Raw genomic sequence first — 27,677 nt, forward strand, 5'->3', positions numbered from 1 at the left:
CCCCACAGCTCTTCCTGTGCTCTTCTCTATGTGAGAAGGATTTGGGATCAAGAGCAGGGTTTTACAGAAAGACAGAAATGCAGCATCGGTCACAGCAGTGTCCAGAAACCTTAAAACAGGCCAGGTATGCAGTCTGATGTCAAGGAACCATATGGAACATCAGCATTCATTTTGTTCAAGGCAGAAGTCTTACCTGCAGTCAGTAACAGCAATCTGAACATCAGACACTTTTCCTGTGCAAACAGGACAGCACAGAGGGGAGGAAAAGATGGCAGTTAGGTAATTAATTAATTCATTGCACATTATGGAAATGCACTACATTCTTCTTTTAAAAGATTGCCTATTTTAAATTATTTCTGTTTAGTTGCACCCCTTTTCACAAGTTATTTATTAAAGCAGTACAGATTGGTTTATCCTACCCTCTCTGTCCTGCATCAAACCCAGCTCCACAAGAGCCCCCATGGAAACACCCTCAGGAAGCACCTGAGCAGCACCTGCTTGTGTCTTTGGCAGGGTACCCCACGCCCCAGCACAGGCAAAGGCTTTCTAAGCAACTTGAACTTAATAAAGTAAAATACTCGGAATTACAAATTTAAATTAAGTGACATTATTCTCAGATAACTTAAATTTATTTTTTTTCCAAAAGTTATTTACAGATTTACAAGTATTTGTGTGGTATTTTACAAAAAGTTACATCAGGTCATTTTAAAAACATTTTTCTTTACAAAAGCTACATAAGCAACTACATTGAGGTGTTAGAAAGAACAGCTATGTTAGCTTTTGGGATGTTCACTAAATCCCTATCCTCAGAGACAAAGCCAAGCTAAACAAGGTGCAAGGACAGCTGGAGGACCTGTGTGCAGCCTCCCTGTGCTGCCAGCAGAGCTCTCCAAGCCCACAGCTGCAGGAACTACAGGGCAGGGCAGTGAGTGGCAGTGAGGGCAGTTTATCAAAGGATGTTATTTCTGTTTCCGATGGAAAGAACAAGGATCTTACATTCCATCAAAAGTTACCACCAGTGACAAGAGTGGGTGGACTCAGAAGGGCTCAAAAGTGCTCGGCAAAAAAAAATGAAGTTTAGGAACCAGCTCTGAAGGTTTGAGAAAGATGGTGACAAAATAAGGAAGAGGCTCCCTGTGCAGCACAGAAAGGTTGTGATCCCCAGCATTCCATCCCAGCCTTCCCAGGTGGTTTCTAGAGCTGTGCAGTGACTCCAAGCTGGAGAGCATGACTGGCATGAAAACGCTGCAGAGACTGGTTCAAGGTTACAGACAATGTCAGACAAGAGGCCTGTGCTGAACAGCTCTCCCTTCAGTGGAACACAGATACATCAAATTCATAATTGATGTGAATTCATGAAAACACACACACATTCATTCAGCAAAACACACCTTCCTCCAGGAGTGCCCTGAGCACTGCTTGTGCCCGGGCTGAGCACAGCTCCCCTCACCTGGGACAGCACAGAACACCTGCAGTGCCAGAATGCCAGTTCTGGGATGTTCTGGGGTGTTCTGGAATATTCTGGGATATTCTGGGATGTTCTGGGGTGTTCTGGGATTACCAACTCCTGCTAATGCAGAGAAGTAAACGAACACACGAATTTGGCAACAACTTCTCAGACCACTGCATTAATAGCCATGCTTTCCTCCAGTACAATTTAAAAGCAGCTACTGCAGGGTTCTGCTTCCCAACAGCCTGTCCCAGGCACAGGATGAGGTTGGACTTGTGGCACATCAGTCTGTAGGAGTATCACCTTCCTCCAGATCATCTTAACAACTGAAATATTCATCCAACACACATTAACACTGAGTCTCCTGTATAAACTGCCCTGCTTCCTCCCAAAAAAGCTGATGAGGCATTTGGCAGACCCTTCTGGGTTCTTTTTCTTTTTAGATGTGCATTTTCTACATTTGGTCCCATTGTCTCCATTTGTTTCAAGAGGAAGCAGAGAAGTCACTCATCCACAGTACCTTGAGATTCCAACCCCACACTGCTTACCTCACAGTCTGGAAATGCTGTTTACACTCTCTAGTTGGTGTGGTGGTTTGCACAGGATGAGCTGAGCAGCAGAATGAATGAATAAATCCCTTATGGCACGTTGGAGGAGCACCTCTGTATGAGGATGGCATGGCAGGAGTCACAGACCCTCACAGGCTTTGGGGAGGAGGGCAGGGGCAGCTCATTGTCAGAGCAGGCATTGCAGAAGATCTCCCCACAGTTCCTACAGTGATGCTAGAGCACAGGCAGAGAGCAAACATTTAAATTTACGGTGGAAATGTACTTGGTAACTGGATACCAACAAAATACACACAGCACAATCCAAACTGTAATTCCTGACTCCTTCTGGGAGCCAGCCTGCAAAAGGAAACAGATCTACATCCCAAACTGTGATGCAATCCCACACAAATGGGGTTTGTCTGGGACTGCACACAGACAGACACATGGTCCTTCTAGACTTTTATATATATATATATAAATATAATATGTGTGTGTGCTGAAGATTTCATTCACACTCTGGATTAAGGATGTATTCTGCTATAGAAAAATACAGCATGAGCAATGATATAATGATATCTGAAACAGTGGATGCCTCTGTCAGGAGCTAATTGAGGTTTAACATAAAAAGGTAAAGGAAACTTCCTGCACAAATTAGTAAAGCTTGGAAATTAACATCATACTTTACTTTAACATTACAAACTCATATTTTCTTACTCTAGTGTATAAAAAATGCCATAAAAAGACTTCTACACATGTCAAACTCTAACGGTGACAGAGCTGATAAGAGTTTGAGATAACAATTCAACAAAGTAGTTAAATAATTTTTAACCAAGTTGCTCTGTGGAACTTTACTATGACACTGTTTCTTTTGAAATTAGGGCCCAGCTGCATTGTTTGTATCAAAGAACCAGAAAAATACCTCAAAAATACCTCTGCTTTTACCTGATCATTGACATGTCATGGCACACCTCAAAGATAATTATTATTTACATCATACTTGTAATAATAATTACATAACACTTGTAAATAATGCATAATACATTGGGAGAAATCTTGTTAAAGTTTTACCTTCCTTTTGGAAAGTGAAAATTCCTTTTCACACAGCTTGCAGTGAGTGGCTTCTTTGTCCTTCAACCAAACCTGGCCCTGGAGAAAAATTACCATAATTATGTTTATCTGATGAAGTTAAACTTTGGGCTCCAGGGGAGAAGACAAATCAAGAGCAGAACATTCACTGCCTGAATGCTCAGGGCCCTGGGAGCAGAGTAATGTCACACACACACCCTAGAGAGCACAGGGCTGCTCCAAAACACTGCAAAGCCAGAGCAGGGGTGCACATGCCTGGGGTGCTAAAGCTGGGCAGGGGAGCACAAAGGCATCCAAGCCTCAAGTGAAGCCAATGTCCCTGCTCAGCACATGGGAACAGCCCTCAAGATGCAGGGGAGCAAAAAGAAAAAACCAAAAAAACCCAGGACAGTGTCAGGAAATGTGAATTTCCTTCTGTTTAAGCCACTTAATAAACCCAAAGTGTGCTCAACCATTCAGTCACTTTTGCCTGGAGTGCAGCAATGTGCCAGGTGACACAGCAGACCATCAAACCTGTGCAGCCACAACCTCTGCTCCCCAGTGCTCCCTGCTGCCTTTCACAAAGTCCCACACCTGCTGCCATTGCACTTGAGATTTTATCAGCCTTGGTGCTACAAGTTCACTTGTTTCCTAGGGTGATCAAGTATTTATTGATCCCTGAGAAGCACCATGTTCACTTGTTTCCTAGGGTGATCAAGTATTTATTGATCACTGAGAAGCACCATGTTCACTTGTTTCCTAGGATGATCAAGTATTCATTGATCCCTGAGAAGCACCATGTTCACTTGTTTCCTAGGATGATCAAGTATTCATTGATCCCTGAGAAGCACCATGTTCACTTGTTTCCTAGGATGATCAAGTATTTATTTATTGATCACTGAGAAGCACCATATTCACTTGTTTCCTAGGATGATCAAGTATTTATTTATTGATCACTAAGAAGCACCATGTTCACTTGTTTCCTAGGATGATCAAGTATTCATTGATCCCTGAGAAGCACCACGTTCACTTGTTTCCTCAGATGATCAAGTATTCATTGATCCCTGAGAAGCACCATGTTCACTTGTTTCCTAGGATGATCAATTATTTATTTATTGATCCCTGAGAAGCACTATGCAGTTTAAGCCCAGCTGGTTTCACATTCTGTCCCAGTCACACTCTGTAAATGACAGAAGGGTGTGTGCCACTGCAAGAAAAGGGCCAAAATGCACAGCTGTGCACCAAATAAGGAAAAGCAAAAGCAAATGGACTTTTTCCAGGAGGTTACAAGGGAGTGTGGTTCTCTCCCAATGGAGGAAATCATACAGTGAGTATCTCTGGAGTAACTGCTGTAGGAGGGAAGTCTTCTCATGCTTATGAATCATTGCAAAAAGAACAGTTTAGGAAAAGATTCTTTTCTCAAAATGCTACTGACCTGCAATGCCTTGTTAGCTTCTTTAATATCTTCTATTTTCAGCTTTGATCTAAGGAATAAGATAAAGCTACTTCAAACTTCTACATGGTCAGTTATGCTCCAACAACTTCAAAAGCTGGTTTAGGTACTTAAATGTAAACCAAGTCCTCTGAACAAGAGTACAAGACCACATTATGGCATTCTGGAGGAAGCAGCCTCCCCACAGGCATCCAGTGCCAACCCAGTGAGATCTGGGTCCCAGGAGCCACACACAAAGTTATCCTGCAGGGCATCAAGGCCACAGAAAGACTGCAGAGAACACAGAGATATTCAATGAAGGCCTGACCTAACAAACACATTGACTTCTCCCAACTGGTTAGTTACCAAAATAATAATAATAATATTGTCATATACTGTCTAATATGCATCACCACTGTCCCACTGTTTTCCTTGATTCAAGTGGATATGACAAAAACAATTTTATAATTGTATAAGTGATCATGAACAATAAAATTACTCGCTCAGCTTGGATGCCAGTTCCTGGAGAGCAGCCTCTTGGTCCTCACATGTGCTCTTCAGCTGCTTGTTCTTCTCCTGAAGTTTAAGGAACTCCTTAAAACAAAACAAAAATAAAATAAAATGAAGCCAACTTGTTCTCAAATTGTGCTTGCCCTACTGCCTAGGAACTGCTCCTACTGAGAAAGCCAAGGGCATGAGTGACCCCTACACTGCCTCAAACCCAGCCTGAACAGCAACTGCTCAGGAGAAAACTCTCCCAGACCCCAAGAGGTAAAGAAACATTTCTGCTTCTGTAGCCCACTGCAGGGAGAAAATCACCCTGAGTGATGGAGAGGAACCCTGGAAAATCACCCTGAGTGATGGAGATGAACCCTGGAAAACCACCCTGAGTGATGGAGATGAACCCTGGAAAGGAAAATCACCCTGAGTGATGGAGAGGAACCCTGGAAAATCACCCTGAGTGATGGAGATGAACCCTGGAAAATCACCCTGAGTGATGGAGATGAACCCTGGAAAATCACCCTGAGTGATGGAGAGGAACCCTGGAAAATCACCCTGAGTGATGGAGATGGACCCTGGAAAGGAAAATCACCCTGAGTGATGGAGATGGACCCTGGGAAATCACCCTGAGTGATGGAGATGAACCCTGGAAAGGAAAATCACCCTGAGTGATGGAGATGGACCCTGGAAAATCACCCTGAGTGATGGAGATGAACCCTAGAAAATAAATCTGAGTGATGGAGGGGCCAGGAGCACAGAGCCACAGGCCCAGCCCACAGTGAGGACAGAGCCCCCAACACAACTGAGAAGGGAAAGCCAAGATTTTCTTTCTCCTTATCCAAAGTACTGAACTCTGATCTGAAGACTAAATGGAGAGTTAAAAGCCCATTTTTTTCATCATTCTATTTGTGAGAACACATTAATGTAATCTTTCTCATATATTTGCAGAAATTCTTTACAATACCATGTCTAAGTCCATAAATAACATTGCAGTCCTTTTCTAAATTACTATAGTCAAACTTTGCTGCAGCATTTACTTTCTTAAGGGTAATTATTTCTTGGGTCTCTGTTCTCAGATGAGACACAGTTTCCTTTTCCTTCTGAAGATCATCCTCCAGGGTTTGCCTCCACTCCTTTTCTATCTTCAGGTCCGTTTCCAGCTGAAGCCTAGAACAGGGAAAATAAAACAAAAATCACTGTGCACGGCAGTATCACTTTTGAAAACAAAACTGAGTTTATTGCTGGGTGCAATAGACTATTACCATAACAATTAGGTTACATGTTTTCTAAAGCAGAAATAACGTGTCAATATAATGATATTTTAGGTATCAGTGTAATAAACAAAGCACTGTCATTTAGAAAATGCTTTTCAAAGTAAGTTTATTTAAAGGACCAGGAGTATGGCATAATTTTGAAGAGCTGACCTTTGAAATAAATGAGTAAGAGAAGACTAACCACAAAATTATGAAGTATTTTTAAAACAAGCATAAGGCAAAGCCCCTTAACTTTATACAGCTTGTTTCTAAAATAAACCAAACCAACCAGCCACAGTGTCATTGGTGATGCAGACAATTATTGCAGGTATCTCTGATATCATAAAAGTTATTTCATTTTACACCCTTAGATGTGAATCTTCTATTTTAGACTAAGGTTTATGGCATTTTGAACAGAACTGAAAATAAAGGAGGAAGGACTTTGAATTACTATTTTTATTGAGGTTTCTGCACAGGGATAAACAGGGATACAGATTCTATTGGCTTAACTGAACTTCAGCTAAAGGAGTCAGGGCTACTCTGACAGAAGAGCCATTCCAGCTGGAATTTTAAACCAAATCTCTTGGTTTCATGGAAGACTTGGTGTTCAGAATGTTATGGGGGTGGAAGCACACTGTTCAACCTTCTGGATTCAAACTGTGTCACCACAGGAGAAGAGGAAATAAAATCTGAGAGTGTTCATGCAAGGTGTTTTGATGGGAAACCTACAGCCACATTAATTTTCCTGTTTTAAAAGCAAACCCACTTTTAAAGGAAAGACTTACATGTTGGGACACTACCTCAGCATCTGGCTGGAAAAGAAGTGAACATGACCTGGAGGTTTCAGAATTGCAGAATTCTAAGGCTGGGGTGTGAACTGTTCTTTTGCCCAAATCTGCAGAGGTGACTGTGGTAGTAAAGTGAACATTTGTCATGACAGTTGAACAAGTGGAGTGAAATTCAGAGTTCTGAGAGAGGCAGGGCAGGGCTAACAACTGGGCTGGAAATCACTAATTTTTAAGCCCCAATCTTTGTATCAAAGAATTACTTCAATAACTGATGTTTTATCTTCCCAAAGAGAGAAAGCACCTCTCCTTACAGGGAGCTTCTAACTTTATGCACTGATTTAAATTAGTACTGAAGGATGTAACAGGAGAAAGACAGAGGGCTGGCTTTTAAATTAGCTTTTAATTGTTATGACTCCACTGGATTTTCACTTTTTATTTCCTGTGCAGTGGTAGCTAAACCACTTCTACCTCATCCTTAATCTGGATCAATCTAACTATTGTTGTGCCATTTCTGTTAAAGTTTACACTACTCCACACCTGTGGGCTTTGTTCAAAGTGTGTTTTACCACTACTCCACTACATGTTTTCCCCCACTTAGGATAACTTCCTCCTGAATTAAATTGGTACTTTTAGCCAAGAAGTAAAGCTGTTTTTCCCTTCCTTTCAAGCTGTATGTCATTTCAGAGGCACCCAAAGCCAGCCTGGCTTCCTTGGAATGACAGATTTTCTTCTGCCTTGCCAGGACCTGACACAAAGATCTTTGGTATTTGCATTCTGTTCAAAACCATTTAACAACAAGCAGCCTGCACTAGGACAGAGGACATATTGCAAATGCAGAATGTTTACTGCCATGCACTTTTCCAAACAGGTAAGAAATACTCACAGCTGTTTCTCCTTCTGGGAGAATTCGTTCTGCAGGCTTTCAGATTTATTCACATACTCCTGTTTAAGTTTCTCATCCTCAGCCTCAGCCTCCATTTGAGCCTTCTCTGCTTGCTGCAATCTGGTGTAATTCAAATCAACTTTGGGTAAAACTGAAGCTAGAACTAGGGTGTAGAGGGTGAAGAAGACAAATAAAAGAAAAATGGGGAAATAGAAACATTTCTAAATAAAAACAAAGTTTGGGGGAAACTCACAAACTCAAACGAGAAATCCATACAATGCCTAGAGAATTAGCTCCTGGGTTTGCATACAGTCAGAGAGTGATCACTGTAAGTAATAATTGTTTTATTTATGCTCATGAATAACAGGTGCCAAAGCATGGTACAGATTTTAGAACTGAAGCTTTTCTTTTTCCTCTAGCATACGTTCATGTGTTATTTCTGAAGCTTTTTCCCCCAAGTAAGGTCTGTGAGAGTCCTTGGCTTGCACTGATCACCCTTTAGGACAGGGCAGAGCAGGAGTTGTGCAAAAGCAGCTCAAAACAACTGAGGCATAAGGTTGCTACAGAGCACTGCAATCAGACAGCAAGAGACTTGACTAGCCTAGCAACAAAACACACCCTGACAGCTCCCACTACATTTACAGAACTACCTCAACTACACCATAATTCATTTAAATAGTCTGTATTAAAAATAATGCATTCTTACACTGGTGAAAATAGCTCCATACTATAGACAAATCAAAGTGATTAATCAAGAAATGAGGGATTGTTGTTTGATTTAATCTTTTCTTTCTGAATTCCAGGTTTGTTCAGCTGGCACTTCCCTTGGAATGCACTGGTTCACTGTGGTCCCTCTGTGGTGGGTGCATTGTAACAAAAGTAAGTGTACTAAAAGGGGATTTGTGCTATATCATGGTTCCACCTGTCTGGAGAATACAGGAGCCTGCAAAATCCCAGTGAACGTCCCCACCTGATGCTCTGAGTTCTGCACAGCTGCCTCAAGGGCCTCTCAGGTAAGTGAGGAACCAGGGAGATGGCTGACTCCCTGAGCACAGAGTGACTCCCAGCTGCCAGAGTCAGCTAAAAACAAGATGTGTCAGCAATGTGTCTGCATTTGTGCTTCTGCTGATGGAGTTGCACCACAGGGAGTTCCCAAAAGCTGCTGGTAAACAGGTGAACAGGGCTGGAATTAAACCCCCTTATCGAGGGTGCACTATCTCACTCAGCTGCCCCAGGGGCCTGAGGGATGCTCCCATCACATCTGCAGGGGCAGTGCAGAGGCCAAGCCCTGGAAGGAGAATGCAGGGACAGAGCAGGATCCTCCCCAGCGCAGGAGCTGAAGCTACACAACACACCAACACCAAAAGCACATCAAACCCTTCCCTAAATCAGCAAATCAACTGCAGAGCTGCTCCCACAAGCAGGGCAGGAAGTGAGCTTGCTACCCTAAAGCTGCAGCATGATCCCCAGCCCAGCACCAGGGCTGGCTGCACTGCTGGGTTCAGGCAGATGCTGAGCTGGATTTGGCATGCAGATGATTCTGTGGGAAACACTTGTTTGCATAGATAACACTGAAGTGGATAAGGCTTCCATTTCTGTCATGGTCTTCCTGTTGTTCTAATCTGTGTTTCTGGTTTGGGTTTTCTTTGAAGATAATTAGAAGATAGTTACTTTTCAGTAGCCAGCTCATGTTAAAGGCTGTTTCTGCTTCCAAACCAAGGAATAAGCCAGTACATAACCATGCAACAGAAACCCTTTCTGTAGGACTGCATCCTGCCCCCACTTTTACAAACATCCCCTTCTGCTGCAAAACTCTAAGGCCATTTTCCCACTCAACATCCACTGCAGCCCTCAGAGCAAACATCAGGGAGTGTATTGAGGGCAGTGAGCAGCTGAGCTCCTCTCCCTGCAGTGCAGGCAAGCAGCAGCTCACAGCAGATGGAGGCAGGGGAAGGCTTTGGGCACAAGCACAGTGCTGATCCCAGGGCAGACACCTCAGCTGACAAACGGGTTGGGCAGGTTCAGGGCCCTGACTGCAAATCCTGCTCACTGCTCCTCCTGCCAGAGTGCACAGCAGCCACAGGGTTTGCTGGAGCACTCAGCAATCAGGCTGCAAGCACACTGTGACTCCAGGAGAGCGTTCTACCCCAGGACACCAGGGAGGTGGAGCTTTGGCAGAGGCTGGCATCCCTTCACTGCTCTGATGCTGGCACCACCCTCCCTCCTTACACCCAGCCTTGGGAGGGAGCTCAGCTCCAGCTCCTTGCAGCCACAGAACCCAACAGACAGCGTGCTTTGGGGTAAATACAGCCTAAAAGTGAAAGGAGTAAGCAGGGACAAGGGGAGGTTTAGCCAGAAGGGCTACTTTGTAAATCTCTTAGTACCAAAGAACCGGGAAAATCACTAATTAGTGATTTAAGTGTCATAAAAATGTACAGTCAAATAAAGATATCTAACCTCTTAAAATAAAATTTGACAAAGAAGTGATTCAATAGCATTAGAAAACTAGCTTACATTTGCTTAATAATAGTGCAGTAATTTACTTTTTTTTTTCTTTTTTTGTTTTTTTTAGGAGGGGTAAAGTGAGATCGGAGGTGATGTTCTTTCAGAAAACAAACCAGAACCCAGCTACGATCAGTTACAGTGCAGGATTTCTAATACCACTTTCAAATTTGAACTGGAAACCTCTGAAGTCCTGTTTTATCAGCAATTATTTGAACACAAGAGGTCTGGAGGAGCTCTCAGAATGAAATATCCTTGACAAGTTTGTACTGGTGCTGAGCCTCATTGCTGGCACATTTGACGAATGACATTGCAATAGTCCTAGTTTGAGTTAACAGATCTTTGTCACTTCATGAATGCAGTGGACAAAAATCAAAGACAGATGAAGGCAGCAAAACAGTAAAAACAAAAATTGGGATAAAAGGATAAAAAGGAAAAGAAAAAAGAGGAAAAAAGGATGTCAATAAAAGAATATTCATGTCACTAATTTTTTTAATACATAAGCATGTTTTTCATAATCAGATTTAAATGAAAAAAAAGACATGTCAAACACCAACATGACGGGGCTTATGGACATGTTATATTTTACAATTAGAAAGATCAATGTTGCATATAAGGCCACTAAATTAAAACATGTGAATCACATCTTAGTATTATTATGTAGTACATGCAGTCCAACCATAATGTAGATTTATATTCTGGAATTTTAGTCTTTCACTTTTCAACCTTTCAGTGTGAAAACTCATTAAGTCATTGAAAATAATGGCACTTCCAAAGCAATGGACAACAATTATAACAGCTTCAGCAAACAACCAGTGATCCTTGAAGGCATTAATGTTTATATTAAGCATGTGCTTAAGTATAAGCAAGATTAATGCTTCAGTTTCTATTGCATTTCATTCAGGGGGGGGGGGAAAGTAGGCAATAAGGAATCAGAATTTTGAAACAACTGAAAGAATGACTTTTGATATCAGCATAAAAACCTAGGACCAGAAGAACAATGGTAGAGGGAGAAAACTGAAAGATTAAGTTTGTATTTAAAGTGAGCGTGTTTGTCAAACAGAAAAAAACAGTCCAACAGCAAATAACTAATCAGGAGTTTCAGGAAGGTTTGGTTTAAATGCTCTAGCTGAAAATGACATTTCAATGGCAGCTGTGGGAATGCAGTAAGATGCAAGGGAGTGGAGTTGTGAATAAAGAGAAACAAAGATGGGGCTGTACCTTTGCTCTAGTTGTTTCATAGTTGCATTAATCTGATTGGTCTTATCCTCTAATCGACTGATTATTTCATTCTTCTCTTTCATGGCATCTTCAGAAACCTGTGTTACAAAAGAGGTTAAAACTGAAATTGGTATCATTGCACCATTACCTTGGGGGGGCTTTTTCTTCAGTATCCAAAAGGGCACATGGTAAAAATCAAGTTTTGATTCTCTTTAAGGATTGCTTTCCAAAAACCCTTGAGAACAGTATGTAAAATCTTATGCCTAGAAAATTTGTAGTTTTATACTCTGCAAGTGTAAATGCTATTTAATATTTAATTTCATTTAATATTTAATGCTATTTAATTTCCTTCCTTAGTTAATCACTTTAGAAGTCAAAGTTAAATTCACTGACCAAGTAGCCCATTAGAACCTTACCAGTGAAGAGAAAATAGATTAGTCCAGAAAATCACCAAGATTCTCCTGCAAATCAACCCCCCCCTCCCCAGATCCTAACACTGGAGAACATTCTCTTACTTTTCTCTCCAGCTCTATTTATATTTCTCATCCTCTGGTCCAGTTTCCTCACATTTGCAGACTGGAAAGTAGAATCCTCTGTCCATCACTTCAATTATCCTCCACAGCATCCCAATTTTTTCCTCTCATTCTGCCACAGATTTGACTGGGTTCTTGTGCTGGTTTTCAGAATTTATTCCCTAAATCAAATCCATGTTTTACATAAGTAATTCACTGGTATCTGGTAATTTGTTAACTGCATTTGGGGTCCCTGAGATACATATTCTCGCACAAAAGGCATTTAATTGTTAAGAGATTTTCTTAATTTGTTAATAGGTTTAAAAATAAACCCAAAACTGTAATTAGCTTTTTCCATTTAATATATTCTTGTCTTCCTTTCCCTACTTAGGAAGGTCAGGGCTTCTCTTCAACTCCTCACTATGTGCCTACATTCTTCTGGTTGTTTTATACAACACAGGCCAAAAAAAAGTCTTTGTTACAGTACATTATTACTCTCTTTACTTCACATAGGGTATTATTATTAGGCTATGATCTTATCCTCATGCTCTTTTCTTCCCTAAACCCAGTAAGTGACTGCCTTAAGAACTTCTCTGTATGAAACCACGTTTACATAGGTAATGTTCCAAAATGTCAAGCTGACCTAAGAAGCACAAGGAAACCAAAACTCCAGCAACTGCCCAGAATGGTAATAATGCATTTCTGTCCCTGTAAGCCCTTCAGCAGCTGCACAGCAGGTTACCTTTACCTGCAGCTTTTGGTACATTTCCACGTTAATGGCTTTAACTTCATCAAGCTGCTGCCGCAGGCCGATGAGGGTGTCCTGCTTCTCATGGATGTCCTTCTCCAGCAGCTTCATGGCCAGCTCTATCTCGTGTTTCATGCTGACTTGAACCACCAGCTCGTTCTCCATATCCTGGAAAACACAACACAATGCCACACAACGGATTTAAATCATTATGGAATTATTTATTTCTGGCTTGAAACTCTAACAGTGCTGCAGCACCACCTACTTTACCACTTCAGAAATTCTGCCCCTCTTCACCTTTGCAAATTATCCCTAAATGTGACAATCATATACTAACTGGCCAACGGGTTTTTTTAACTTTGGGAGAAGACAACTCACATTATAAGAATGGTGTACTGTGAAAAATGTGTATTTTATGATTGGCTTTTTGCAAATATTCAAATGAATATTATATGTGTCGTGTTAGAAAGCAATGCTGTATTAGTTCTCTTAAGTAGTGTGTTAAATATAGTTTTAGGTTACAAAAAATGTTAAAATAGAAATGATGCTATGTAAGATACTTTGTTTTGTAATGAAAGGGCTTGCAGCGAGATAGCAGCCACAGAACACCTGAATCTTTCAGAAAAAAAACAATTTATTGCCCTCTATCAGAAGAAACTAACTTCTTCCCACCTTGAAGGCGCTGTTAGGATCCAGAGGAAGAAGCTGACACTGCCTAGACAGAATCCAGTGTTTGAATGGAATTTATGCACCATGTATGAGGTGTATGAATATGCAACAGGCTGTTGTTTTTAAGAGTTAATCCTCTGTTAACTGTGTGTCCTTTTTTGGGCTTGTGCTGCCCAGAAAAAGGTACCCGGACTGTCTGTAACTCTATTGTCTCATATTGTTCTAATTCAAATTGTCCAAATTATTATCACTCTAATTGTTTTACTATTTTTATAACCATTTTATTACTGTTAAACTTTTAAAATTTTAAAAACAAGCGATTAGCGTTTTTCACATGTACAGAGTTGCCTAAGCATTAATTACAAAAATAGAAGTGAAGTATTTGTACTTTCACAGGAAAGATTTAGCATAGAGAGCATACAGTGTTGCTAAAAGCTCACCTAAAAATTTATCCAAGAACAAGGTGGTTGTTGTTTTTTACCGTTCCTCAGCAATATTACTACAGAAATATTGATGCTCTGTGGAAGCTGCCTCTAGAGAAATGCTGCTGCAGGCAGTGCAAGGCAGCACTAACCCCAAGGCAGGCGGGGCTGCTGTGCAGGAGCACCCACCTGGCGCAGCTGAGCCTCCTCACGCAGCTGCCGGCGCGCCTCGCTGTACATCTCATCCAGGCCCTGCCTCGAGTGCTTGTACGTCTGCAGCTCGGCCTCCACGTCCACCTTGGCTGCCTGCAAACACACACACAGCCTCTGCTTCCTCCTGCACAAATTCTGCACCTTGATGGCATCAGTTTCATGTGGGGACACAGTTGGTGGTGACTGGCAGCGGGGCTCAGGCCCCGTCCCCAGGTGAGCAGCACTGACAGCAATGAGCTTACCTTCCTCAACTTCTACCTATACACTATAATAACTGCAACCATCTTCCTCACCCTGAACACAAGCCAAGCCCCAAAGCTATCTGCCCTAATAACTGCATGGACCAAAATTCCCTCACTAAGGGAACACAGGGCACACAGGTGCAGTGCATGAACATGAGGGTATAAAAGGTTGGGCTGAAGAACAAGAAGGGCAGATGCCTGCAGCCTTCTGAAAGCGTGTGGTGATACTCTCTCGTGGCAGTCTCAACTGTGACAATCTAACACTTGTGGGGAATATGAAGAAAAACTTACAAACACGTCCTCCAAGCACAGGGCAAACATGGAAAGAGCTGTTTCTGCTCTGTTGCTATTGGCTTTTTAATGAGAACTGAGTAAAACCAGCAAAACATCCACGCCACAGTACTGTCCTCCTTGGGTGTCACTTGAATACACTACCCATGCATATGGCTGTAAAACAATCTTGTGTCCTACAACTTTAATTTACTTGTGCCATTTAGAAAGCTCCACAGATTTAATAAGCCCTTGCCCTTATAAAAGTTGTATCACATTTGGACAAGTTAAGCTTACTTGAAGTTGAGATGTACAAACTTTTGAACAAAAATTAAACATGTTATGTTACGATATTAAAAGTGGTAAAAAAACTAACATACCTCTAGATGATGCTGTGTTTTCATTAAAATCAGAGTATTTTCACTCCTTAATTGATGGTTTTCTTCTTGAAGTTTAATTATATTGTTTTTTGCTATTGCTAACTGAAAAGAAACAAATAAAAAAAAAGCACTGTGACCACTTTTGAGAGTAGAAATAAAGGATAAAATGTTCTGATTAATGCAAGACCAAGACATCTGCTCTATTCTCCCTGCCTGCCAAACAGAGGATTAGCTGTTTTTAAAGAAAGCATGAATCTCCTGGGTTTAATAATGAGTCACTTTCACTACACAGCAGCAGGGTGTTCAGGACACTTCACTGTTTCATGTCTGGAGAAGAACATGCTTTCTTTTCATGGCTCCATTATGACTTAAAGACCCTCAATTCTTTTTCCTCATCCTCAGCTTCTGCTTTCCTCTTGGCTTCAAGTTCATCCAGTTCTCATTTTCTTTTTTGGGCATCTTAATATGTCATATGGAGCAGCTTACATAAGAAAGCCTCCCCCATATGAACAACAAACATATTTACAAAAGATGACATTTCAAACTTGGGCCTACAGTATACAGCTTAATGTCAGAATTATAGGCCAAAGGATCAAAATAGGTGGACAGTTGGGCTGAAAACTCATAAAGGAACCAGAATACTCTGAGAATTAACACAGAAAAGTTGCTTTCACTCTGTCTGGATACATTACTCCCAGAGTGAGCTAGCTGTCCCTTCAGCAGCTCAATTTAGCGTTTTCAATTTTCCCCTTCATTAACTAAAAAAGGTGTGCTCTCTCTTATAAAGCTAAAAATACTGGAAACTAGTCAAGCATCACAGATAACCAGAAATACAGGCTATAAACACAAAGCAGAACCAGACCAGTCTGAAAGCTGGGTATCAGCATCCAGTAACCAAGTAAGAAGCAATCCTTTGGCTAAAGCTGAGGACTGGAACAGAAATTGCTTGGTGAACTATTTTCTGTCTCTTTGTAGCAACTGGTGCCATCCATTCTAGACCAGTCATCTGCACAAATCAGACTGACAGCTGGCACTGAGAAAGGATTCTCTTCTCATTCTGTCCAAAGCTGGAAATTGCAATGTTCTACAGAATTGATGTACTGATGCTAGGGGCTGCCTGGCAAACTGACATCAAGTCCCTGCAGCTGCTGCCCCTCTCCTTTAAGCCAAAATAAAGGTATAAGAATATATTATCCAGAGCTTCCATAGCTTAAAATAATGTATGTACATTTAGAAAAACTGTCTTGCAGAGAAAACAATATGCTACACATTACTAAAATAAAAAAGTACCTCTTCAATCAGTTTAGTGTTTGATTTCTCCAGTGAGTCAACTCTTGCATGGAGACTGCTAACTGTGCTACTGAAAGGGAAAAAGAAACAATGCTATTCAAGATTACATCAAAACCCATCCAACCAAGCTCAAAAGCTTTAATGCAAGGTACAGTGATTAATGGTTAAGAGCTGTGAGGTCTGTTCCCATTACTGGAACTTTTCCTAAATATAAGAAAATGACTCTCCTTTGTTGAACACTTATATGCTGCTTTTCAATTCCCAATGCCACCCCTGTCACCTAAACTCCTGCTTGGCCAGAATTTCCCATGCACTCTCCCTTTCCTTCATCCTCACAACCATATTGCAGACAAAAGATAAATGAGTTCTCCCCTATGGAACAAAACCATTCTCCAGATTCTCTTCCTCCAACATACATTTCTTTTATAAAGTCATTTGTTTCTCTGCATTTTTTGAGATTTGTCCTCAGGCTCTTTCTTGATGCTTCTTGACTTCATGTAGGAATCTCACCAGAGTTTTATTGCCTTTTATTACTCTGTTGCTTTTTATAGTATCAAACTACATCCAGGCCTTTTCCATAACCTGATTGCCTATTTCTGCAGAAAGCACCTTCTTTTTTAGGCTGCATTTCACACACAGGGAAAGAGAAAACCTATTCTGTAACACCATTTACTTTTTCCCATATTTCTCTGTGGTGTCCTCAGTAGTTGCCAGTTCATTTGGAACAGCAGGGCAGAGTGATTAATGCATTTTAGGATGTCTGAACACAAACAACTGAACTGAAATAAAATAGGAGTTGCTGAATCCCTGATCTGACAGGAAATTCTGTGCATAAACCAGAGTACAAGAGCACACAGAAGCTCACCTGGATAATGACATCAAACAAACACCACTGCTCTTATTTGTGATGGCTCCTTTCTCCTCCTTGGCTTTCATTTTGCTCATATTTGACGTGCTCTGCTGTTCTGTGGTGTTGAAGGTTTCTGCTCAGTGACACCATTTCAAAGCAGAATATCCTTTCTCCAACAGGAGCCTTACAGTAACCAATGATCCAGATTACCAGCATTAAAAATTTAAAAAGATTATTACATTTCAAAAATTATCTAGATCCTTTTTGTGCTAGAGATTCTACAGAAGTTCTTTCTGGCTTTACTGCTTGGTTGTGGTTTGTTGGGGTTTTTTAGCCCTTTGGCCTCTCAGACTTTAATTTTGTACAATAATTCTCAGAGAATTTCTATTTCACTGTTCTTCTATTTGCACAGTAACAAGCACAGTGGTGGACTAGGTTTGTTCCATCCAGCAAAGCAAGAGGAAAATGCTGCTTTCCTGAAAATTGTTCAACAGGAACCTCAGCCTACCACATATAAGTAGCTTCTAGCAAGCAGTGAGTTTATTCAGTTTCAGTCCTAGGCATTAAAGCCACAAACTAAAATATTCTGCAAGGCAAAGAAATAAAGTCATATGGATTCATCAGAACACTCAAAACCACTTCTGGCAAACTGTTAAGTGGAACATAGAATCCAGACCCAGCTTTTTATTCCTGTGAAGTTATGATTCATGAGGACCTTCACAGCTCTGGCCTGTTGGTTTTGTGTTTCTTTGAAGAATAACCGTTTTGATTGTCCAAAAGCATGAAAACTGACACTGAGCTCTGCAGGAGAGTGTCTTTTCCTACTTCACTAAATCTTCAGTCTAAACACGGAGAATTTGCAGCTCTTTCTCTGAAGTTCTCTCACAAAGCTCTGGAACAAAAGGCATTTATTTACCTGTAAGCCTGGCCTGACACCCATACTTCAAAGTAATACTTACTTCAGTTGCCTGTTTAGTTCCTCAACATAATTCTTTTGGTCCAATATTGCAGCAATCTGTACATTTCTAAAGCAAGCACAAAATAAAATTAACAAAATTGTGTACTAAGCTATAGACTGAAAATATACATATGAAAATGTCCATCTCAATCGTGGTTTTAAAAAGAAAGGAAACAACTTCATCTCATACTCATGAAGATAACAACACACATATCAGTGAGACACAAACACATCCAATGCTGTAACTGCAAACAATTTCTCTACATGAAATACAGCAGTCTGAGAAGGATAAGGATGTTCATTTACTCTGCCATAACTCTGGTTCTTTGAAAGCCTGACTGAATCCCAGGCTGAGGCCTTAAAGGCCTGCAGGTTCCTTTTCAGTGCCTCCTGGCAAGCCTCCCCTGCTTGGGGGCAGGAGCTGATGCTGCTGAGGTTTGCTTCAGACTGCAAATACTCCTCCAGCTAAGTAATAACACACAGCAACACACTGGGGCATTCTTCTCAGGATCAGAACACTTCATTCTTAGGGAACCTGACTTATTTCTAAAAGAACAGGCCCAGCCAAGAAATCATTTGCTAACATAGAGAATAGCAGGTACTTTGAGAGGACATACCTTTCTTTGCCCCCAATGTCATCATCACTCTTCAAATACACAGAGAAATCGATCACCCCAACCTAGGGGAGAGCAAAGGTGCAGTTCCATATCACACAAATAAGTGCTGCTGCTATTTACAGCCTTGTATTGATGCAATTGATAAAACCCCAGTTACAGCATTTTTAAGGTTCATCCAGTTTCAGCCAGAAGCTGGAAAACCTGAACTATAACACTTAAAACAAGACTTTACAAGGTTTAATATTTACTTGGTTTATACAGTGCTCTCCTGTCAGCATCCTGTTTGTTCTTTCCGTGTCTTTTCTAAAAATTCTCTTCTCAAAATACTTTCTAAAAACATGTTTTTCTGATTAAAGCAAAATACCATCCCTAATAAATAAGGTAAAATGTTCTATCTATAAAAGTTACTTTATTTCAATTCACTAGAAATGTGCATAAACACATTTCACCATTGAGTAGCATTTTTTCAACACGCCAAAATGATGCTCCTGGCTGTGACTTCCATCAAGGTTCAGAAATTTTCCTTTCTGCTCAATAAAACCTGCAGCTTCTGGCTTCTCTGAGAAGGTGCTTTCTTTACACTACTCCTCACAAACAGAATTATTCTGGACATGTTACAAATGTCAAATTGGGACACACTCCAATCAGATCTCATCTGCCACTACCACCTCCTCAAACTGAGATTTCTCTCTCATGCAGCAAGGCCACCCAGTATAACAGAGCTGTAGCTAGCAACAGATTTTGTGGTCTATAATACAAATATTTAATTCTCAACACTAAGAGCAAGTTGATAAGTTTTCTGTAATTACAGGCCTGTCAATGTTATATCTTCTTTTACACAAGATCAGTGCCTGAGACTAACATCACACAGTAACCAGAAGAAACAACTGAGGACAAGTTAACCATGGGATTCAAAAGCACACACACAGTCAGCTGTAACTTCTCTTTCCCAGAGGAGCTGGTTTTTCATCAAATATATTATACAGTTATAATCACTTAAACTACTATGATTTTTTTCCACAAAGAAGCTGAAAAAACCCAATCAGGGCTGAACAGAGTCTACATTTATTTACAAATACCTGTGCATCTGCCTCGAAACAGAATCTGTTAATATTTTCTTGGAAGAGATCAGGGTTAAAAGTCAAAGCCCATTCAAAGCAGGAAGAATTCCAAGTCTTGCTTTGCAGAATCAAAGTAGTCACAAAAGTCACTCATAAGAGTGTTTGTTTCAGGTCCCTGTACCATTCCTATGATGTTCCAGAACAGCAATACATGAACCAAGCAGGGTAAACTGATCATGGCACTATCCTTGCCCCACACAAGAAAAGGCTGGGTCACACAAGTCAGATGGGAAGAACTCTGCCTTGCTGCAGCTGCTCCCATCTGAGGACAGAGCACAAAGCTTCACCCTTGCACTCTGCCCATTATCTCCATTCCAAGGTCTGACCCTGCTGATAGTGAGGTTAAGGCAACAGCCCCACAGAGCCTGGAGCTGGATCATCACACCCTGAGCAGTCTGAGGTGGGATTTCTAACAAGCCACCACTCTGAAGTAACAAAACCCACCAACAAAAGTACAGAAAACTCTCATGGACTGCCTGTAAAGGAATTTTACCTGGACAGACTTACTTGTGAATCCAGGTCTTCTCCCTTCACACACAGGTTGGCATCGATCACGTTCAGCCCAACTAAGAGCCCAACAATCACTGCTCCCTCCTCCTCCATCATCAGGGCATGATACTCATAAAACTCACTGTGGGAAGGAGAAAATTGCACCTTACTGGTGTGTTCATTCTATATACATCCAATAAATTATTCAGAAGTGACAGACACATCTGAATTTTCTCTTATTGCAGCCTTGCTACAGCATCCATAAAGATGGGCTGGCCCTGCCCATACTTTCACCTCATAAATATTTAAAAATTCAAAGTGCACAGTTTTTCTCAGAGGCTATTAAAAACAAGGATACTGCCTTAGGCTCCAGATGGCTGGGACGCTGTGGGGAGGGTGACAAGATTTACTTTGACTTTAAAAGAAAACAAACAAACAAACAAAACAAAACAAAACAACAAAAAAAAAAACCAAAAAAAAACAAAAAAAAAAAAACAAAAAAAAAAAAACAAAAAAAAAAAAAACAAGAGAAAAGGCTCCTCCCTACACCTTCTATTAGCCAGTGTTGAAGAGGATACTGCAAGGAATAGATGTTTGGCCACACTGGGTCAGACAACTCCTATGTTGTTAAGAAGCACTGCAAGCAATGCAAAGGAAGAATGGCAAAAGAATTACCTTTTGTGAAAAAAAATGCCTGCAATTTAGTGAATACATGCTTGAAATTCAAGGACCCAAGGAAGAGATTATATGGATAAAAAAGAAACTTAAAGTCCTGAAATGCTAAAAAGGTTTTTTAAATATTTGTCATAGTTTTGCACCAAAATCACTACAAACATAAATTCTTCACTGAACAAGAGAATATCAGCACTTTCTTCTCCTTGCACTTTTTAAATAAAAGTTTAGATTCTATGTAACAAACTCTCCTGTCACTGGAAAAATCCATAGCTGCTGAACACCAATGACATCCTGACATACCACTGTTATCTAGGCACCAAGTCAGTTTTAAAAATACGTATAGCTTATAAAACTGAAATGAAGAAGCATCCTTCTCCATTGTGCTTGAATGACTCCACCAGACAGGAGAAGTTACACCAGAAGAGAGCAATGCCAGTGTTGGAACTGTGACAGCAGAGCTCAAAGCAAGAGCCCTCCTTGCAATGGCAGCTCAGTGAAACCACGCGCACGGTAGGGATGAAGTCACCTCCTCCCCAGTGCACAGTGGGAGAATGCAGGATTACTTTTTAGGAGACCAAACCTCCACAAACAAATTGCAAACAGACTCGAGTGAGTTGTTTACCTGAGGAGGTCTCTCTGAATGATTAGACAGCGAAGATAATCGGCCATTTTCTTCTGCATCAGCGCCAAGCGCAGCCAGGCACGGGCGCGGCCCAGCGGAGTCCTGAAACAAAGGCCCAAATTAACAAAATATTGATCACATCATGCTCTTTAACACCTTGTCAGTCTACTGGTGGAGCAACTGCTGTTTCTGAAGGGGTATTTTAAGCTATTAGCTGAGCATCACCATGTGGACAGCCATAATGTTTAGACTTTGACTCCAAGCTTTGAGGTAACAAAGATTTCCAACTTCTCAGCTGAGCTTGGGAGCAGACCCAGAAAAATATGAGTACAGACTGCACTAGAGCCTGATGATCTTGAAAGTCCTGTTTGCTGCTGAAGCAATATGCTTGCAGCAGTTGAGACTCCTTTCTGCCATTTGTTTGTTGAGAGTTGAGGGGAATTGCAAGAAAATGAACCAAATGCCCATCACCAGCTACCATGGCAGCTTCCCTTCCCAATCCTACTCTGGCTCTACCCAAGCCTACCTTTAACTGTGTGCAACTTCAGGGCTATCTTGGGAAGACAGTGCCAAAAAAAAGATGAAAAGATGACAAGTAACTGGCAAACACTGATATCCAGCAAATTACAGCTGGACCTGCAGAACTTCCTCTTCTAGTGCATGCATACTTACAAGTGGTGAGCACAGCAATGAAAAAGAAAAACCCTCCCAAGCTGTGTTAGGATAGGAAGAGAGTAACACACCTGGCAAAGGTTATTACTTCCTCTGCCACAAGAGTAAATAATAATTTACATGCCTGTGTGCTTTAGATAAGGTCTAAAGCTATAAATTAGAACCCTTGTGCTGCCCTGCACCAGTCAGGGCAACCAAACCCTTTTGGAATTTCGTGGATGGCCAATTATAAAGCTAAACACAAAAGCAGAGTGCACTGGAATGGGAAGAGAATAAATTTACAGCTGAGTAGGACTGTGCAGGCAATAATCTCAAAAGCTGCCAAATTCTTTCCTCTCTGGTGTGTCACCTTGTGGTTTGATGGAGCCTTTGCTGACTGCCCTCACCAATGTCTGCTGCAGCTCCAGACTGCAGAGTGACAACCTGCTGCTTTTTGCATTGTTACCCAGCTCCCATTCATTCACCTGTGCTCTCCCCAGCATCAGGCACCAGCTGTTCAAAGGCTTGGTTAATGCCAAAGGAAATCATGATTCTCAGTCAGATCCTTTGTTTTCCGGCTGCATTTTAACAATACTACTTACTTAAGGCCAGGCAAATCTCTGACACTTGCTGCTATTTCCTCAGCTTCTGGATATAATTTCTCCACAAGTTCCAGAGGACCCCAGATGGTTTTATTGTAACTCAGAAAGGATTTTCTTACTATGAAAAGAAAAATCAAGTAACCAAATTAATTTAAATTACTGCAGTAGCTTTCTTCATAATATCTGGTGTGTGCAAGGGTTAACTGCTGAGTCCAGAGCTACAGATAACTCTTAACTGAGACACTGGTCAGGTCAGCAGTATCCAAAGCCAACTTCCAAATTACTTTGCTGTGAATTTAAAAACTATATGCTAGAAAAAAATAATACAAAAACAAAAAGCTAAAAATGCACACTACATACATACATGCAGTTGGTAAACCCTGGACCTCTTACAACAAGTGCTGCACAAAATGACAAGTTGGTAAATGTGGAAATATATGTGGTGAAGAATTAATAATTACGCTATTCATTATAAAAGGTGACTATTTACTTTTTTTATGCAACATTACACTTTTTAAAGTCTACTTCCAGAAAGAAAGGAAGAAAAATGGCATGTTTGGGATGAGAAATATGCAGCTAGAGCAATTTGCACACCTTTCAGGCCGTGCTTCAGGCAGTGCTCCATGACAACAAAGAACTGCTGCAAAGGTGGGTAGTCAGAGTCCAGCGTGCGCCCAAAGCTCAAGGCTGATTCAATGAGTCCTTTGATACTCAGTTTAGCCATGTTTAATAAATTTGCTCTTTCTACAGCTGTGGGGTCCTTTACAGCTAAGACAACAGAGAAAAACATGTTATGGATCAAGTTTTAGGAGTGACACAAAGAAATAAAGTGCTTCACATCCACCTTGTTAAAAGGAAAACTTACCTTAAGACTAATAAACCCAATAAACTCGGCAGAACAGATTCAGTAGGGCTATAAACCACCATGCCATAGAGGAGCATCCAACCCAAAGCACATTCTCAGTGTTTTAATGGGTTCAGTGGGGAAAGCCCAGGCTGGCAATGCCAGTTCTCAGGCACCACGCTGTCCCAGCAGCTCTCAGAAGCAGCCAAGTCACCACAATTAACACAGCACCTCTGCATGGCTGCACCCATGCCCTCCACGGTATCAAAGCAGCCCTCCTGTTAATTTATGGATTTATTTCTGTATCACAGCCTACCTACAGGAGCAGCCTTTTATATACATACTTTTATATACAATCATACTTTTCATAATTTTCTATGCAATCACTGTCCAATGTAGCTTTAACTGCACAGTGACACAAACACACTTTCCTTCTCAGGCTGTTCAGAGTCACTGCCACTAAACCAGGAGCATTTTCTGGAAAATATTACACACTGAAAATTCAGTTTCTCACCTAGTCACAAAGTAATTTCTACCCATAAAATCTTAAGAATTAAAGGTTTTGCTTAAACTTGAAGTTTTTGGTAAACATTACAAAGTGTATACTGCAAAAATACATTTGAGGATTAAATCTTATCAGTAAAAAAATCCATAGCTTTTTACAATCATCTTAGTCTGACAGAATGGACAAGGTTCCTCTTCTTAGAAATCCTGCTACTGAGAACAGAGTGCTCAGGAAATTCTTAAGCTTATTTTCATTTATAATGAAGCAATTCAAACATTTAGGCCAGACCCTATTTTCTCAGAGACAAAACAAGCCTCTGTTTATTCACTATCATCAAAGTAACCTGGAAAGAAACAAAAGAATTGATGATTTCCTGCTTAATTAAATCCAACAAGTGAAGCAAAAAACTAAACTTTTTAAAAGACATTGAGACACAGATGTCAAAATATCTAGAAAGGCTTGTGACAGAAAAAAAATGTGAGCCTGTTCCTTTGCAAATCTGAGTATTGGTATCTGATACAGACTGTATCTGTCTGCATGTCAGAAAGCACAAAGAACCCAAAGCATCATAACAGATGGGCATTTTCTCAGTTCCCCAACAGCAGTGAAATGACTTGTCTCATTTCCTGCAGACTTCAGGTACTTAGGGATTGGGTATTAGAAACCCTGAAAACTACTTTCTAATATTCTGTGTCCCTAGTTGCCTGCCAAATACCCAACTACCCCTCTGCTTTTTAGGAAAAATAATGATTGAGATTATGTACGTGCCTTAAAAACTGCTTTTATAGTTCCCCAGAACTTCAACAGAAAAGCCCAGGAGACATGAGAAACAGTAAGGCAATGAGAGACAGGGCCATGGCAGAGCTGTACCCAGGCAGCAGCCACAGCTCAGTGCTTTGCCTGCTCCTTCCTTCCTGCTCAGCTGCTGGGGACTCACCAGCCCTGCCAGAGGAGCACCAGCACAGCATCCCTGTGACAGGAGGAGGCTGCAACAGCAGCACCTTTCTGCAGGCAGGGCACACATCCTGCTTTTTTATTAGCCTTGCTACTGACAGCATTAAATACAAGTGCTAGAGGAGGAAACGCCTTGCTCGATGCAGACTTCAGGTGGGGAGCTCTGCCTTGCTACACATCCTGCCTATTTCCCCAAAGGCATCATGAAAATTCCTTTGTCAGGTGACCTCATTCTGACTTCTGGAGCCGATCCTCCTCAGACAGACTTCTATGTCTGCTGTCCTTCCAATTACCAGCCCTTGCCTGCTCTTTCTGAGGCGAAATGCATCTTAGGTCTGTTTTAAAGAGCGATCTACCCGCATGCTTTTCTTCACCTGCTTCTTGAAAATATAAATGGCAAACAGGTTTTTTAAAATTTAAAATCAAGATTTAGAATTTAACACCGCGTGTGAAATCCTACATCCCAGCCACCACTAGGGTAGCGTCTGGGGTATTACAGGGGGCAGAACGAGGGGTATTACAGGGGGCAGAGTGAGGGGTATTACAGGGGGCAGAACGAGGGGTATTACAGGGGGCAGAGTGAGGGGTATTACAGGGAGCAGAGCAGGGGGTATTACAGGGAGCAGAGCAGGGGGTATTACAGGGGGCAGAGTGAGGGGTATTACAGGGGGCAGAACGAGGGGTATTACAGGGGGCAGAGTGAGGGGTATTACAGGGGGCAGAGCGAGGGGTATTACAGGGGGCAGAGCGAGGGGTATTACAGAGAGCAGAACGAGGGGTATTACAGGGAGCAGAGCGAGGGGTATTACAGAGAGCAGAACGAGGGGTATTACAGGGAGCAGAACGAGGGGTATTACAGATAGAGCAGGGGGTATTACAAGGAGCAGAACGAGGGGTATTACAGGGGGCAGAGCGAGGGGTATTACAGAGAGCAGAACGAGGGGTATTACAGGGCGCAGAGCGAGGGGTATTACGGGGGCAGAGCAGGGGGTATCACAGGGAGCAGAACAAGGGGTAATACAGAGAGCAGAGCAAGCTCCGCAGGGCTCTGTCCCCGGAGCAGCAGCAGCAGCCCCGGCAGGGCTGTTCGCAGCCAGCACCAGCCGGGCCAGCACGGCCGGCTCCGAGGGGCGAGCCTCGGCCCGTGGGGCGGCTCGGCTCCGCGGCCGGGCTCGGGCCGGGGGCTGCGGGCGCCGTCCCTGCGGCAGCGCCGGCCTCTCCCCGCCCGCAGCCCCCCGCACCCGGGGCACCGCCCGCGCTGCGGGCCCCGCACGGCCCCGCTCCCCCGGCCCCGCTCCCCCGGCCCCGCTCCCCGCCCGCGGCCCCGCGGCCCCCGCCCCGCTCCCGGCGCCGCAGCCCCGCTCACCCATGGCTGGAGAGGAGGAGCCGCCGCCGCCGCCGCGGCCGCTCCCTCAGGGCCCGCACGGGGCTCCTCCCGCCCTCAGCCCGCGCCGCGCGGCGCCCCCGGCGGCGGGAGGACCCGCCCCTGTCGCGATAATGCCCCCGCCGCCCCGGGCACCGCCCCCGCCCCTATCGCGATATCCCCCCCGCCCCCGGCCCCAGCTGCCCGCCCCGAGAGCGGCCAAGAGCGCCAGGGTAGCCGTGGGCACAGGAAGCCTCGAGGCTTCTCTGCCCTTCTGTCGTGACATGAAGCTTCAATCCCTAGCATTTATTCCAGATAATAATTCTGTAATATGTCTCAGAATAAATAATATTCTTCTAGAAAAGAATAATCTGTGAGTTTAGTACTTTCAAAGGTAATCTGGTGGGGAACCGAAACCAGCATTTAAAAAAAAAAATTAAATTTTGGGGTTTCATTTTCAAAAGCCCTGGAATGTGAATCTGGCTGGAAAAGAGCCAAAACTCACGGAGCTGTTTATCACCAAGCTTGTCACAGCCAGATGGGATCTCAGCAGATGCTTGCTGCACCCTAAGCACTACAGGATGCTTTGCTTAATTGATATTCTTTCCTCTCACCTTTTTGGGCAAGGCTAACCAGCAACCTGTAAAATAAGAAAGTGTTATTTTCCTTACCCAGCTTTAGAGACTGCCTTAACAGCACGGAGGGTGTCACTGCCTGGGCCTGCAGCGAAGGACCTAAGGACAAGGGACAGACCACAGCCCATGGTGACAGGGACACTTCTTAGAGCCACCCTTCCCACCTCTTACATGGAAAAAGGAACTTATATATTTAAATATTAAACAATTCCGAAATAGTCACACTCTGATCTTGCTAGCCTGGCATAAACCAACTTCCTTTAGTTCCTTTTTTATTCATTTCTGGGAATCCCAGCAAACACATAACCCATCAGAGGCATGCATCTGCATGTTTTCCAGCAGCACCCAGAAAAAGTGATCCTTTACTGCTAGAAGATGCTCACCTGCTGTATATTCATTGAA

The 27,677-nt window shown here is 42.3% G+C and overlaps 1 protein-coding gene across 6 annotated transcripts; it reads right to left on the reverse strand.

The window, feature by feature from the left end:
- Nucleotides 1–607: 607 nt before the first annotated feature.
- RUFY2 (RUN and FYVE domain containing 2) lies at nucleotides 608–26,733 on the reverse strand. 6 transcript variants are annotated; one of them, XM_063164202.1, is made up of 18 exons: nucleotides 26,644–26,733; nucleotides 23,569–23,742; nucleotides 22,975–23,092; nucleotides 21,722–21,823; nucleotides 20,443–20,566; nucleotides 18,815–18,876; nucleotides 18,199–18,264; nucleotides 16,390–16,456; nucleotides 15,100–15,201; nucleotides 14,184–14,300; nucleotides 12,898–13,071; nucleotides 11,644–11,741; nucleotides 7,921–8,040; nucleotides 6,034–6,163; nucleotides 4,995–5,089; nucleotides 4,499–4,547; nucleotides 3,067–3,144; nucleotides 608–2,232 (listed from the first exon to the last, which is right to left on the reverse strand). In XM_063164202.1, exons 1-18 carry the CDS (start codon nucleotides 26,645–26,647, stop codon nucleotides 2,089–2,091), a joined length of 1,824 nt encoding a protein of 607 aa, XP_063020272.1. In that variant the 5' UTR covers nucleotides 26,648–26,733; the 3' UTR covers nucleotides 608–2,088. The 6 variants fall into 6 exon arrangements, with proteins under 6 accessions (XP_063020272.1, XP_063020273.1, XP_063020271.1 ...); XM_063164203.1 differs by having other exon boundaries at nucleotides 12,904–13,071; nucleotides 16,390–16,459; XM_063164201.1 differs by having other exon boundaries at nucleotides 16,390–16,459.
- Between the last annotated feature and the right edge of the window lie 944 nt (nucleotides 26,734–27,677).

Source organism: Melospiza melodia, chromosome 9, assembly GCF_035770615.1.
Source record: "Melospiza melodia melodia isolate bMelMel2 chromosome 9, bMelMel2.pri, whole genome shotgun sequence".
NCBI classification, from domain to species: Eukaryota; Metazoa; Chordata; class Aves; order Passeriformes; family Passerellidae; genus Melospiza; species Melospiza melodia.